Genomic DNA, 14,666 nt, shown 5'->3' with positions numbered 1-14,666 from the left:
CAAGAGTTAGGGTTGGATTCGGACCCCACCCTCAAGGGCCACGAAATTCCCCTCTCTTCCTCCATATATACAGCCCTTAGGGCGTCGTTTAGATTTTGGGTTTTGTTTAGATTAAAAGTTCGCCATAGCTGCAACTTCGCGTACTTCGTTTGTGTCCAACGACCAGACCAAGACGTCACAGAACCCCACCTTGATCAATAAAGCTTTCATCTTATATTCGCAATATCCAGATTGCAATCTCAGTTTCTTGCTTGTTCTTCGTTTGCTCGCAGGAAACAGGCCCTCGTGGTCAGGTTGATCGTGCTCCGGCGTGGTCAATAACCCCTCGGAAGTTGGTTTAGCGATTGCTAAGGCGCAACGTCTCGCACGTTCGTAGTCAGATCGTCAAGGTCGACTCCCACAGAAAACGATAGCCACCATCTCATCGAAACATCGGGACACCTTTGCCTCTATCAAGTAACCTTTCTGAAGAAGGAACTCACTGAGTCGGTTGTACCACATCTGTCCCGACTACCTTAAGCCATATAGTGACTTATTCAGCTTTACACAATACATGTTGCGTTTTGCATTTTTATTCGGGACAGAGATTCCATCAGGAACCTTCATATATATGTCCGAATCTAGTGACCCGTAAAGATATGCGGTCACGACGTCCATCAACTGCATAGATAGATGATTTTGCTCTGCCAAAGATATAATATATCGGAAAGTGGTTGCACTCATTACTGGAGAATATGTTTCAGTGAAATCAATGCCGGGTTTCTGCGTGAAACCTTGTGCTACGAGCCTTGCTTTATATCTCACCACCTCATTGTTCTCATTCTGTTTCCGGAGAAAAACCCATTTGAATCCCATAGGGAAAACACTGGGAGGTGTAGGTATTGCTTCAGTGAATACCTTTCTTTTGTTAAGCGAGGCAATTTCTGCTTGGATTGCATCCTTCCATTTAAGCCGGTCGGAGCGCTTTTGGCACTCAACGATAGACCTTGGATCATGATCAGTGAGAAGGGTATCTGCAATCTTTTCAGCAAAATATATGATGACAGTCGTAGTCTTACGGTCAAATAATTCTCCAGAATCAACATAGTTGATGGAAATTTCCTGCACCCCTAGTGACTCTTCGTGATTTCCCAATATGATCGAGTCTGGGTGTTCCGATGTCCCAGTCAGTTTGTGCATACTGGAACTGGGTTGTGGAGGTTGCCCTTCCACTGGGTGTATACTACCCATCAGGTGTTTGTCAATGTTGAGTTGACCTGCATTTACTGACTCCGAGGTTTTTCTCCTCGATTTCCTTTGCTTCTTGCTAGAAGCATGCTCCAGGTCAGAGGCCGTACTACTCCCCCTCTTTTTAGGAATAGGGAGTTGAGTGGTTTTTATTGGTACATGCACTCTTTCTGGCACGTTTCTGGCCGGGTTTAAGGATTTTGTAACACCTTTCAAATCAGTAAATGAATCTGGCAGATTATTTGCAAGATGTTGCAAATTAATGATCTTCCGAACTTGAAGTTCGGTCTCATGGGTACGTGGATCAGAGGATGAAATGAATTGAGCATTCCAATCAATTTCCGGGCATTCTTTCTGGTACTTGAAATCTCCCCCTAATACCGGAAAATGTTCCTCATTAAATATGCAATCAGCGTGACGGGCTGTGAACAGATCCCCAGTCAGGGGTTCCAGGTACTTAATAATCGACGACGATTTGTACTCCACATAGATCCCCAACTTCCTGTGTGGGCCCATAGATGTCCGCTGTGGTGGTGAGATCGGGATGTATGCAGCACATCCGAACTTACGCAGATGGGAAATGCTTGGACGATTTCCACGTACCAATTCCAGAGGGGAAGAACTATGATATGCAGTTGGCCTCAATTGTATCAAGTCAGCAGCGTGTAAAATAGCGTGACCCCAACAAGAGGTTGGCAAGTTGCAATTCGTCAACAAAGGTCTTGCAATGAGTTTGATCCTCTTAATCAATGCTTCAGCCAAACCATTTTGTGTATGGACATATGGAACAGAGTGATGAACTTCAATCCCCAAAGCCATGCAATAATCATTGAAAGCACGTGAGGAGAATTCTGCAGCATTGTCCATTCGAATTGACTTAATTCGACTTTCAGGATAATGGGCTTGCAACTTAATGACTTGCCTCATTATCTTGGCAAATGCATGGTTTCGTGTGGATAGAATACACACATGTGACCATCGTGTAGATGCGTCAATCAGAACCATGAAATACCGGAAAGGTCCAGATAATGGTTGAATGGGACCACAAATGTCTCCTTGAATACGTTCGAGGAACTGAAGTGGTTCATCTTGTATTTTGAGGTGTGAGGGCCTCAAAATTAGCTTTCCCGTGGCACAAAATGTGCACACAAAATCAGAGGATTGAGGAAATTTTGACTCAAGCAAATTATGACAAATGGAAATGCTAGTAATTTTTCTCATCATCCCTATTCCAGGATGGCCCAGGCGATCATGCCAGGTTTGGAATGCATTAACATTCTGAAAAATTACTTTGTATGCAACATGTTCCACGGGTTTGATGTACGTATAGTACAAACCAGACGATAGAGAAGGAATTTTCTCATGTACCTTTTTGCCATATCCGTCATCTTTAATAAAGAGTAGATACTCCTCTTTGTTGTCTTCATGGGTTTCAATATGAAAACCATTTTTACGGATATCTCGATAACTGATCAGGGTACGTGCAGAATCGGAATACAGTAAAGCATCCTCAATTATCACATATGTACCACTTGGGAGGGTGAATATGGCACGTCCAGTACCAACAATCACAGTATCGCGTCCAGCGATAGTTAGAATATCTCCATTTGTCTTTTTCAGAGTTTGGAAATATTTCATCTCCCTCAGTATGGAGTTTGTGGCACCACTGTCCACAAGGCATAATTCCTCTTCCATCGGATTGTCCCCGTAGAAAACTATATAAAACAAAGAATTTTCAATAAGAAAACCTCATAGTAATATATAGAATACAATCTTTATTATATCAAATGTGCTAATACAATACAATATAAAGACAACAACAAACTTATGTTCTTATTACAATCATCACAAATGGACATAATTAAGTAGATCACTAGGAGATTGAGGGACTAGTCGAAGTCGCCAAACACGTTGTTTGCTGTGTACTCAATCAACGTGTTCTCCATTTCAGCAGTAGCCTCAGGCAGATAAGGAATCACGGCGTCGCTCGGTCCAGGAGGAACATCGTGCGAACCACCAGCTCCTTTTGCGCTATCCGGATGAAGGTTGAAGTTGGCTTCAAACCTTTTCCCTTGAGGTGCTTTGCGTCCCTGAGATTGCTGGTACAGCATAACCAGATGCTTGGGCATTGTGCACTTTTCAGTAGAATGCGTGGAGCATCCACACTTGTTGCAAAGCTTAGATTTATCAAACCTGAGCTTTGAAGTGCCTTTTCCCTTGCCTGGGTATCTAGATCTCCTATTCCCATTGCGCTTTCGCTTATACTCAAAATTGGATTGTTTACCCCGAGGGGTACCATTAAACTTCTGTCTATTTGCAACATTCAGATGGACTTCAGGTAAAGGTTGTGCCCCAACTGGGCGCTGAGAGCCATTCTTAGCGAGTAGCTCATCATGCTTTTCAGCCTGAAGTAACATGTGAATAAGCTCGGAATAGACAGTGTAGTTACGAGCACGGTATTGCTGTTGGAGGATCCTATCTGAAGGGAGCATAGTAGACAAAGTTTTCTCTATCTTCTCCCCCTCAGTAGGTTCCTTCTCACAAAAACGCAATTTGGAACATATCTTATGAACAGCATGATTGTACTCACTGATGGACTTGAAATCCTGAAGACGGAGATGAGTCCAATCATGGAGTGCTTCTAGCAGGACTACTGCCTTCTGCTGTTCATACCTCGTTTTGAGGGCCAGAAACAGAGTACTAGGAGATTCCTCTTGTAAATACTCAGACTTGAGATCTGGATGAATATGGTGCCTTATGATGAATAAAGCAGCATAATTTTGCTGTTTTGTCAGCGGCGTGGCCCCATCCGGGAGAGGAGTCTCCAGGGGTTGTATTGCACGCGCTATCCCATGGGACGCAAGACTGATCTTGATGTCCATAGCCCATGTAGGGTAATTGTGGCCATTGAGGGCAAGCTCCTCAAACTCTTTGGTAGTCATCTTCGCCTACATGGGAGAACCAGAGATAATTAATTTACGGGTGGTAAATTAAAAACCATCATGGTTGTGTAATAAGAATGCAAAAATTTGATACTCAAGTGTAAACTTGAAAAATTCTCAACCTCAATTGTGTGAACATAACACTTTGAAGATCACTTAGATCACACAGTAATAGGCTACATCGCCATTACCTTGTGTATGCTACAGTTCAAATATAAGGAATACACGTTGGAGGTAATCGTTTGTCGAGAACGACAAAGCGTAGACCTCACAGTAAGAGAGGACAGTCTGCAAATAAGCAGTAGATCACAGCTCATTACCTTGTGATTCCAAATAAAATGAGGGAGAAACATTCAAAAATTTGCAAGTTTGATATGCGAGAGAAGATCTCAATCGCAAAGACATGTTCGGTAAAAATGAGATGTGGTAAACACATGGAACATGTCGTTCTTCCCAGATGAAATCCGGTACTTTATTTATATTATCAATCCATTACATAATATAAACACGCCTACTAATAATTACACAAGTCCTAACATAGAATAAATCCAGAACAGGACTAAAATGTAAGTAGTAGTCAACCTAAATACTAAACAGTACTAAACATAGACTGAAATTGCACAAATACAATAATTAGTACTAATGTTAAGAAAACAGAGAAAGAAAAAATCCACACTTTCTGGCCGGCCCACCCGCCATAGCATTGAACAGGGGGGGAGGCCGCGGGCGCCTGGGCCTGGGCCTGCCCGGCCTTTGGCCGGCCCACACGCCGCCGCACCGCATAAGACAGGGGGGAGCGGGCGGATTGGATAAGGGTCAGAGTATCCGAACCCCGCACCACCACCTCTGCTCGATCCCCACTGTCACACGGCGGCGCCGGCGGGAGGAGGGGCCGCCGCAGGCCCTCGCGATTCCGGTGGTCACCGGCGTAGCACCGACGACCCCTCCTCGTCCGAAGAAGAATCGACGACGACGTGATCCGGGCGAGCAGTCCCTGGTGCGGCACTGGCGAGTCCGAGGCTCGCCGGAGCCCACGAGCCGGCGTGGCGGGCGGGACGGCGGCCGAGGGTTGCGACGGCGCGCCTGAAAAGGCGGTCGAAGCGCTGCTCAGTGCGGCTGCTCGAGCCCGCGGCCGTCTCCTGTTGAGGCGTGGCGGTGGCGGCACTGTCCTCCATGCCTGCTCCAAGGCGGACGACTCCGGAGGCACCGGTCGGCGTGGAGACAAAGGCGAGCACCTCCTCCTCGTTCACGACGGCGTGCATCGGCACGGGGCAGTATCCGGGCGGGCTGGCGGCCTCGGCGGCGGGCGTTGGCGTCGATGGCGCGAGCCACGCGGCCGGTGGAGGAGGTGGTGGAGGCGGAGATCCAGGGGGCGGTGCAGGCGCGGCTGCAGCCCTGTGCACCATGGAGGCGCTCGGGCCGGCCACTAGCCAGGGGTCGAACCCCATGGGCGCCTGGCCACGGGCGCACGGGGCACCATCGTGGGCGCGTCCAGTGGCACGGTGCGTCCAGGAGCACCACGTCCAGCGGCGCGGTGGCGGCCAGGAGCGCCACGTCCAGCGGCGCTGCGGCCGAATCGATGGATGGCTTGCATCCGGCGACGGAAACGGCGGTGGCCACCAACTCCATGGCGGCGAAGGGCAATGAGGCGGTAGCGGCGACCGTCCTCGCGGATCAGACGGAGGAAGAAGGAGACGAGGCCTGTCATCTCACCGGCGGCGAGTGCTTCGTCTCTTCTCCTTCCTCTGTTGCCTTTTGCTCTCGCTGGTTGTTCTACGGGCTAATAACGTGTTCTGAATCGGAAAGTGATTGATCGATGGTTACAGAGAGTATATATATCCCCTGGAGAGATGCGACGATCCCGAAGAGATGCATCGGTTCCAGGAGGACGGGAGAGAGGCGACGGTTGCGACGGACACAGGCGTCCGTGCGGGCGCAACCGCTCGTTCGATGGGCAAGGGGAGATTTCCCTTAATTACAGATTATAGTTTAATCTTAACAGAAATAATAAACAATAATGAAGGTACAATCCTCACACCAGTATGTGTTTTATCACTGGCATGTAGGAACAAACATAAGTAAGCATTTACACTACAACAGAAGTAAACAACTGAAAGTAAAATAAACATTAGGTAAACCAATCAAGCAAATGCGTCGGCAGAAACCGACAAAACAGAACCAAAATATGCAAGAATAACGAGTGAAAACTCAAGGTCTGCATTAGAGATATTGACTTGACTTCGTACCTGGGGCCTATCAGGGGGTTACAGATAGTGCCTGATAGCAACGGGAAGGGTTCCGATGCTTCGAAATGGCCTATACAGGACCAAGGGTAAAATGGTGATTTAACTATGTGAAATGTTCGTGAGATGATCCCAGCATGTGGTGCTCGACGAGCAGAGAACGTGGGCATCTGAATCATCGAAAATTGAGTTACGGTGAAGGAGATATGAAGGATGGAAGATCAGGGACCTATTTGTGAATAAATTTCTCAACCGGGTACTTGGCAGAATCTAATGGCCACGACTTCCCTGGAATACGCTTTCCACTGGATTCAAGCGTATTCTGGTATCTGTTTGGCGCTATGTACACTTTCTCCAAATAAAGCGTACTCTCACGAATGCGTTTTACTTATCCAGTGTGGCAGCTCTGCCTCGCCGACAGGTGGGTCTAGACTAAATCTGGACGTTCAGCTCGAGCTTTTGGGCTCGGCTCGCGCTCGCTGCAACTCGGCCCGAGCTAGGCTCGGCCTGACAAGTAAAGAGGCCGAGCTGAGCTGTGCTTTTGGGTTTGTTTCTACCTCAAGCCGAGCCTGACTCGGCTCGGTCCAACTCGCGAGCTAAACACTCGCAGCCCAGCGAAGCCCAGATGAACAACACGCACCCCAATTGAGCCCATCTAGCCCAGCGAAATGACTACAGAGAGACAGACGGGGGAATCAATCGCTACGGTTGCTCACTTGCTCGTCGCCGCCGCACTCCGCCTGCCTGGGCGTCGTTGACAGCACGCCACCGCTCCCCTCTGCTCCTCCCTTCCCTCCTCTCCTTCCTCCCCAAGCCCCTGCGTCGGCGCGAGCTTTGCATCCCGGCCTCCAGCGCGGCTGCGTACACGCAGACGAACCACCAGGCTGAGGCCACGCTCGCCGGCGTTCTCTTCCTGCTCGCCGCTGCGGCCGTTGTAGTTGACGACTTGCTCGCTCCCCTCGTCCTGCTGGCAAGTTCCTCACGCCCCGCGGCCGCCGGAAACGGAGATGACCACGTCAAGCTCCCGTGGCCGTCCTGCTGGCAAGTTCCTCACGCCCCTGCAGCACCATCCCGACGCCCGCATGCTGCCGGGTGCCATCCTCCACTGCCGTTCCCGGGCGCTCCAGATGGTGGCCCTACGTGGCAGTGACCAGTTGTTGTTAGGCTTGCCGAGCCTCCCGAGCTGCACCGAGCAAGAGGCAAGCTTGGGCCGAGCCCCAATCTCTAGCTCGTCTGACCACTAGGCTCGGTTCGGCTCGGCTCGAGAAGAGGCGAGCTAAGGCAGGCTCGGGGCGAGCCCGGCTCGGCTCGGCTCGCGTCCAGGTATGCGGCCTTGGCAAAGGGCAGCAGCTCCGAATGATTCCGGCATTTCCATGGGGGGAAACGGTCGGGCGCAGGCACTTGCGTGCTCGCTGGAGTGAGGGGCATCCTTTGGGCAGCCCTTCGGGGGCGAGGGAGGGATGTGTTGCTCGAAATCAACCGAGGTCATGTGGTGGCCATGGTGGCAGTGGGGAGAACGGGATGGTGCTATAGGATGAGGGCATCATCTTGTAATGGTACGAGAGAAGAGAGGAACGGTGCGAGTTGGAAGTGAAGCCTTGGGGTCTTGTTTATAGACGGAGAGGAGGTGATGCGCTCGGCCGGGAATGGCCGTCGTCGGGACCATGGACGGGGCTCGGCGGCTCTAGCAGGCCAGAGAGTAGGCCTGCAGAGGCTACACCGTCGTGGGATGGCTAGGAGGTAGGCTGGTGCAGCGGAAAAGAAGGAGAAGAGGGGGGCGTGGGCTCACGGGAAAGTAGTACGCCAGCGAGGTTGGATTCTTCCGGCGAGTCCTACTGGCGAGGAGCTGGCCGCCCGGGGACAGGCGAGGCCTTCTACAAGATCATGGGGGACTGGGCTGTACCTTTGACACGCTGGGAGGGGTTGGGACGTAGCGTGGCCGAGGGGGCGAGCGCGGGAAGTGCACTGTCCTGCGTAGAGTGCATGATTTTGCCTGCCAGGGTTGTGGTCACCACTGGTGTGGCATGCTCTGGTCTGTTCTAGCATGCACGAGCATGTCCAGTATATCAGGCATGGTTATTAGGGAGTTTGAGTGTGCTGGTTGGAGTCTAGGAAAGTTTAATTGTAAGTTGGTATTCCATCTGAGTTTTTATCAACAAGTGTTTGATGCTTGACGTTTGAATTTTGCTCTGCCAAACATTACAAAATTTGTTGGAGTGGTGTTTGATAGGAGGAACTATGTGTATACAAAATTTAGTGGCTAATGTATCAGTGTAGCTATTACTTCCTTTGTAAATTAGCTTGCTAAACAGTAGGCTTTGGGAGTATTATTTTGTGCTGCACATGCATGTAAATTTTGGTGGCAAGGGTGTGAACATAAAGGGTACTTCATGTACAACTGGACATTAGGTACATAAAGTTGTAGAGCTAGCTATGCTCAAATGGTGAAGCTAATGAGGCTAATATTTGGTGTGGTGGGGTCCTATAGTATGTATAACATCCACGCAAAATTGGGATCAAGTGGGTGGATGCAAAATATACTTCCTTCACAACATGGCTAGGTGGGTGAATCATTGGAATAACTAGATGATACCCGGCACATTGTTGGGGGAATGCTTTGCAACATATTATTGTGGGATTTGGTTGTAAGGAGCATGAATGTTTGATGATAATATAATAAATAACACTAATAATAAATATGATTTATTGTATTTTATTATTGTATAATTGTAAAAAATATTGAATATAAATATTAGTCACCTAGATGTGGAGTATGTATGGCTGAACGGTTAATCAACCCGTGCAACATCACGGGCTAGCTATTTCTCGTTCCATATTAACATATCAATGCATTTATTTAAAATATCATTGCTATTAGAAAATCCATCAGATTTATTGTTTATGTTTTTCCTCATGAGACTACTTTTAGGTTTGCCAACATAATTTTTTTAGTAAGACAGAGGGAAATGCTTGAAAAATAGTTAAGTTCCGTGCGAAGAACAATTTGACTATTCGTTGGGCATGGTGATGACGTGGATATGCTGCATGTTTAGATAAATAGGTTAGTGGGGATGAATCTCCTACGTGTATAGGATTTTGAAATAGTAGCAGCAAGCAGTGTTTTCTATCTAAAAAATGTAGCAATATGGTTGACCTAAGGATCTATTCATAACAGAGAGGGAAACATCAACAAATAATAAAGGATCCAAAACCCTCAATGCACCAAAAGCTTTTCATTCTCTATAAAGAATAACATCTCTGAAAGGTATGGAAAATATAATAAGCACATTCCATATTGCACTCTATAGTTACCACAATATGAAAATCAGTTAAGACTAAAGAAACATGCTCTAGTTCAATGTAAATACGACATATGCATTGCAATAATGTTCTGTCTAATCAAGTAACTTTGCAGTAATCATAGCATACAGAGAAGCTCTTTAACAATCTGAAAAAGGAAATAACATGCAAAAGTAAACAAAGAAATTTGACCTTCTTAGAAATATTGGAAGATATTTAGAAAGAAAATCTTCACACATGGCTTGTTTCTTGATTAGAATGTCAATCCCCCAACAGCATATATTCTTCTGCTTTACAGTACCTTGAGAAAATCTAAACTCAACATGCATATCAGAAGTAATGAGTGCATGATATATGAATTAGAAGGCTACATGTAGTACATTTTAGAGCAACCATGATGGACATCGTTTTACCATTTATAAACTTCTAGATGCACATAGATGATATATCTAAGATACATGGCCAAGCATGTGTGCATATCATAGATACAAATTTTCAATTGCATAACGATAAAAGGTACAAACTTAATAAGAAGCCCTCTGGAGCTTTCAGTGTGTTCTACTGGTGATTTCCAAATCTCAGCCAAAAACTTTAATATAACGTACACAACATTTAGTCACCGGATAAATTATTAGATCGAAACAATGAACATGATCATAAAACACAGAAAAAGCAGATGCCTGAGTAAGGACCAGAGACTGGATGCACAATCTCAATTATTAGAAAGCATAACCAAGGATCCTTGCCAACAATTACACGACTGAGAGCAAGGTTGCAAACATACAAATCATAGATAATACTTCTAAAAAAAATCCTACTATTCTTCAATACACTAGATGGCTTGATAGAGCGACCATACTACTAACTTGTAGAGTGCACTCCACCTGTATCAATCTCTAGCAAGGAGATGGCTATTTCTGTTCATATGCAAACATATGAAAAGGCTACCACGTAATTTGAATTCGTTAAATGAGTACTAACAAAGATATATAATTTGAAATATGATAATAAGGGGCAAGCATATAAACTTAATGCTTAAATGTTAAGTGAGGGTACTCATGAAATTGCAATTATGCCGCTGCTCAATACCGGAAGATGCTACTTTTGGACAGATCACACATCGCTGGTCTCTAAACATCCTCTCTTCCTTGATGTGATGCATAGCACTACATAGATTGGAGGATGGCAAGTGGGGTGGGCAGATGGGAGGACTCAACCGTAGTTTTCCACTGACGGAAGCCATCAAAATAGCTGCTCCTGCGCTGGAACAACAACCATGTGAGTTGTCCGACCCAAGAAAAGAATCAAGATTGCAGTGTGGCCAAGAATTTGAGACTAAGGAGAATAAAAGGTTAGAGACGAAGGGGGTCGGCAAGAGGCTGAACTGAATCGTGGATTATACTATAGATTGATTGCAGCTTCAGTATAGCTTTGATGCAGAGGACATCACGGAGAGAGCTGGGATACAACGAGGCAGAGGATAAGGAAGAGCTGTAGTCGACAGTAAGGGTTGGTCGGCGACGAACCTGTGCTGCTGCAGGTATGACTTGAGGAGGCTGCCGGAGAAACAAATGAGCCTACTGGGGAGTTAGGATGTGCGCGGACACACAGTTAGCCAGGGCCACCGGAGCAGCATAGCACACAGGTGTTCGCGGGGTGGCTCGCCGCATGTGGCGTCGCCGATGGGGAAGCAGGTTACCGGGGTCAGGGCCAGGTCGCGGGGATTATGGGGCAGCTCACTGTGGTCATACCGGATGGCGTGCTTGGATCACTGGGGTCGCTCAGACTTCGGCAGCCTAACTGCGCCTCGCCGGGTCACTCTCGAGGAGGGTTCGAATACTGGATGCACATGGGTGGCGTCTAGTGTGGATATTATATTGACTCACCAGTTATGAAAGGTGGAAGAGGAAGCGAATAGACTTTTTGCAGTGGAACAAGACGTGGCGTTAATCATTATTCTCTGCATGTTTTGCTGATATGGCAGAGCTGGGAAGAATCTTTGTTGAGATGGCATGGTGGTTACGTGGATAGGGTGCATGTTTAGATAATTACATTAGTGGGGATGAATCTCTTAGGTCTTCAGGATGTGGAGGAAGCTATGGGTGTTGGATGTGGCCCAAATTTGATGGTCACTCATTATATGATGGTATGGTGGTCTATGCAAAATATGAGTTTCATAGTATGGTGGAGTACTTGCTATGTAACTTGGCAGATCTGGCAGAAATTTAGGAGGGATGCTCTGGTCAAAACTTGACATGGGTGTAGGTGGTTTAGAATGAAAATGGTGAATATATTTGTAGGATAAGCTCCACAAATATTTTTGGGGATTTTATGTGCAAGGAATGAGGGTGTTGTAGTTCAACTATAGTTCTATGGTTTCTGTTAGTAGGAAGGGCTATTAGGATTTTGGGAGCAAAATCCTAATCCTAGGTAACCAGGCAAGTCACTACTCCAATTCAAACACAAGAGCGCCAAAAAAGCAAGAACACGAAAAGCAAAAGACAGGAGGCAAAACAAGAATGGAAATTTCCAGAAGGGAAAATCCAGGGTGTTACAGTCACCTATGGACATATCCCATACTGGCAGCTGTGCTGCGACCTCCACTTACGATGTTTACATGGTCAACACTCCTAAGGAAGATGAGGAGAAGAAAAAAGATCCCTCCAAACATCGATGCCCTCAGAGGTGACCCAAGGGTACTACTAGAGGCAAGGAGAGCCAGACTAATAATATGGATGCAACTAATAATGGCGTCACTCCAGATGACGTCGAGGATCAAAGTAATGGACATACAACCACGCATGGCCAGGTTAACGGCCCTACAGGGATGTCTGATAATGGGGACCCCAAAGATCCTAAGGATGGGGAGGATAGTAACTACCCCATGAGTCCGAGGAGGATGTCAGCCCTGGACGACTTGCTGTGACTACCGGAAGCATGAAAAAGAAATAGAAAAAACTCGAAGCCCAAGAAAACCCTCAACAACAAGTGGGTAGAGGTTCTCAAAACCGAGCAAGACCTTTAGTTGCAGCGTGAAGCTCATGCTAAATCCTACCCATTTCGGCACCTACTCCCCCAATTCGATGATGAAGTCACTGAAAACGTGATGTTAAAGCACGATGGGGCTGAGGAGCCCGACCGTCCTCCTCGGGGGCAGGACAGGCCAACGGGAGAATATAAAAATCCCACCACAAATCATCATCGTGAAGGCAAGGACCCAGTCCAATACCCAGAGTCGTACGATCTATGAAGAAATTAAACGCAAATCATGTCAAAACTTGATCCATATACAGATCATGAGGCCACGCGCCTGCTGGACATGACGGCTATGAAGCCTCGCTCTACATGCATGGGAGGGCTCGGGAGCACACGCACGCTCGGATGACAACAGATGTCCGGCATGACGTTGCCCTGTTCCGAGGACCCACTTATCCAATATGTTTTGTAGACAAGGTCATGAAACATTAGTTCCCTAAAGGGTTTAAACTCGCAAATATTGAGCAATATGACAAAATAACCGACCCGGGTGTTTGGATTGAAGATTTCCTACTCCACATTCATATGGCCCAAGGAGACGACCTCCATGCCATCAAGTATCTATTGTTGAAACTTAAAAGTACTGGCAAGGCATTGGCTGAATAGTAAGCCTGAGAACTCTATCGACATGTAGGAGGAGCTCGAAGATGCCTTGAGGGTGGACTTCCAGGGCACATATGTGCGGCCCCCAGATGCGGACGACTTTAGTCACATTATTCAGCAGCCTGGCGAGTCCGCCAGGAAGTTCTAGAATCGGTACTTAAATAAAATGAACCAAATAGTAAAATGCCCGGACACAAACAATCGCTGATTTTCTGCATAGTGTCCATGATGAGTGGTTAGCACGGCAACTCGGACAGGATATGCCGAGAACCATGGCAGCCCTTACCTCTTTTATGACCCAATTTTGCGCGGGCGAGGATAGCTGGTTGGTTCAGAGCACTTACAGCCTCGAGGCAAGCTCCTCGGAGGTGTGTGATGATAACAGAAGCCTAGGGCAACAAGAATAACAAGCGCCAGCATAAAAACAGTGGCAGTGACGCTAACGACATAGTTGTCAACACTAGATTTAGCAATCTGAGGGCTGCTCGGAAAAGAAGCCCTTTAAAGGGAACAGGGTTGCCCCTACCGCGCTTGACAAACTCCTTGACAAGCCTTGCTAGATTCATGGAAACACCTTCTGAGTCGTTTCCCCTACAATGCGAACTCTAAAAAAAGCCTATCAGTAGTATTTCGAAATTACATGGGCCTGGCCCAAAAATAAGGTGGCACAACATCTATATTAAGCTATGGATGAAATTTATGAAAGGGCATCTTATATATTTCGTCCATGTGCTTGTAAGTCATCATGGTGGCTCAAAAGAGCTGAAAACTCCACTAGAAACTCCATTCTTGTTCCCCTTGTGCATGACATCATCTCCATGCTTGATCATGCTCCAATGTTCATCCTCTTGTCCAAGCTAGGCCCTTCATTTGTACGCAAACAAATGTATCTAGTTTGGGAATCGTCATATTCTCATGAACATTAGAATCTTTACCAAGAAATGAAACTACCTGATAATTTAATTGGCATGCGTGAGCTCTAGTAATTGGTCCCATGTAAGTAATAGCAGGGGCTGTGGGTGTAACTATGGTAGTGATGTCCTCATCAATCACTGTCGAAGGCCAGGGCAAGAGCTAGTCTCCCGGCAAGGACGAGGATGAAGCTTGGAGCCCAAACAATGGAGGCCAAAAGCAATTCCCTCCTGACATAAAGGATGTGAATATGATTTACGTCACTCACATTCCAAAAAAAGAGGAAACATGTGCTTCGGGTCATCTACGACTTAGAGCTAGTACCCCGAAATATAATCCATGGTTGGCTTGCCTAACAACATTTGACAAACGAGAACATCCGACCAGTATCTTTCATGGTGGT

The 14,666-nt window shown here is 46.9% G+C and overlaps 1 protein-coding gene and 1 pseudogene across 1 annotated transcript; both read right to left on the bottom strand.

The window, feature by feature from the left end:
- Positions 1–3,116: 3,116 nt before the first annotated feature.
- On the bottom strand, positions 3,117–4,169 carry LOC147979561 (uncharacterized). The gene has a single exon (XM_087516759.1). The coding sequence runs from the start codon at positions 4,167–4,169 to the stop codon at positions 3,117–3,119; it is 1,053 nt and encodes a 350-aa protein (XP_087372885.1).
- Positions 4,170–5,089: 920 nt separating this feature from the next.
- Positions 5,090–5,877, bottom strand: LOC147979560 (uncharacterized; annotated as a pseudogene).
- Between the last annotated feature and the right edge of the window lie 8,789 nt (positions 5,878–14,666).

This window comes from Triticum urartu, chromosome 3A, assembly GCF_056163025.1.
Source record: "Triticum urartu cultivar PI428250 chromosome 3A, HENAU_Tu73, whole genome shotgun sequence".
Classification (NCBI taxonomy): Eukaryota; Viridiplantae; Streptophyta; class Magnoliopsida; order Poales; family Poaceae; genus Triticum; species Triticum urartu.
The sequence above is the reverse complement of the archived record's forward strand: the minus strand, read 5'-3'. Positions and strand labels throughout refer to the sequence as shown.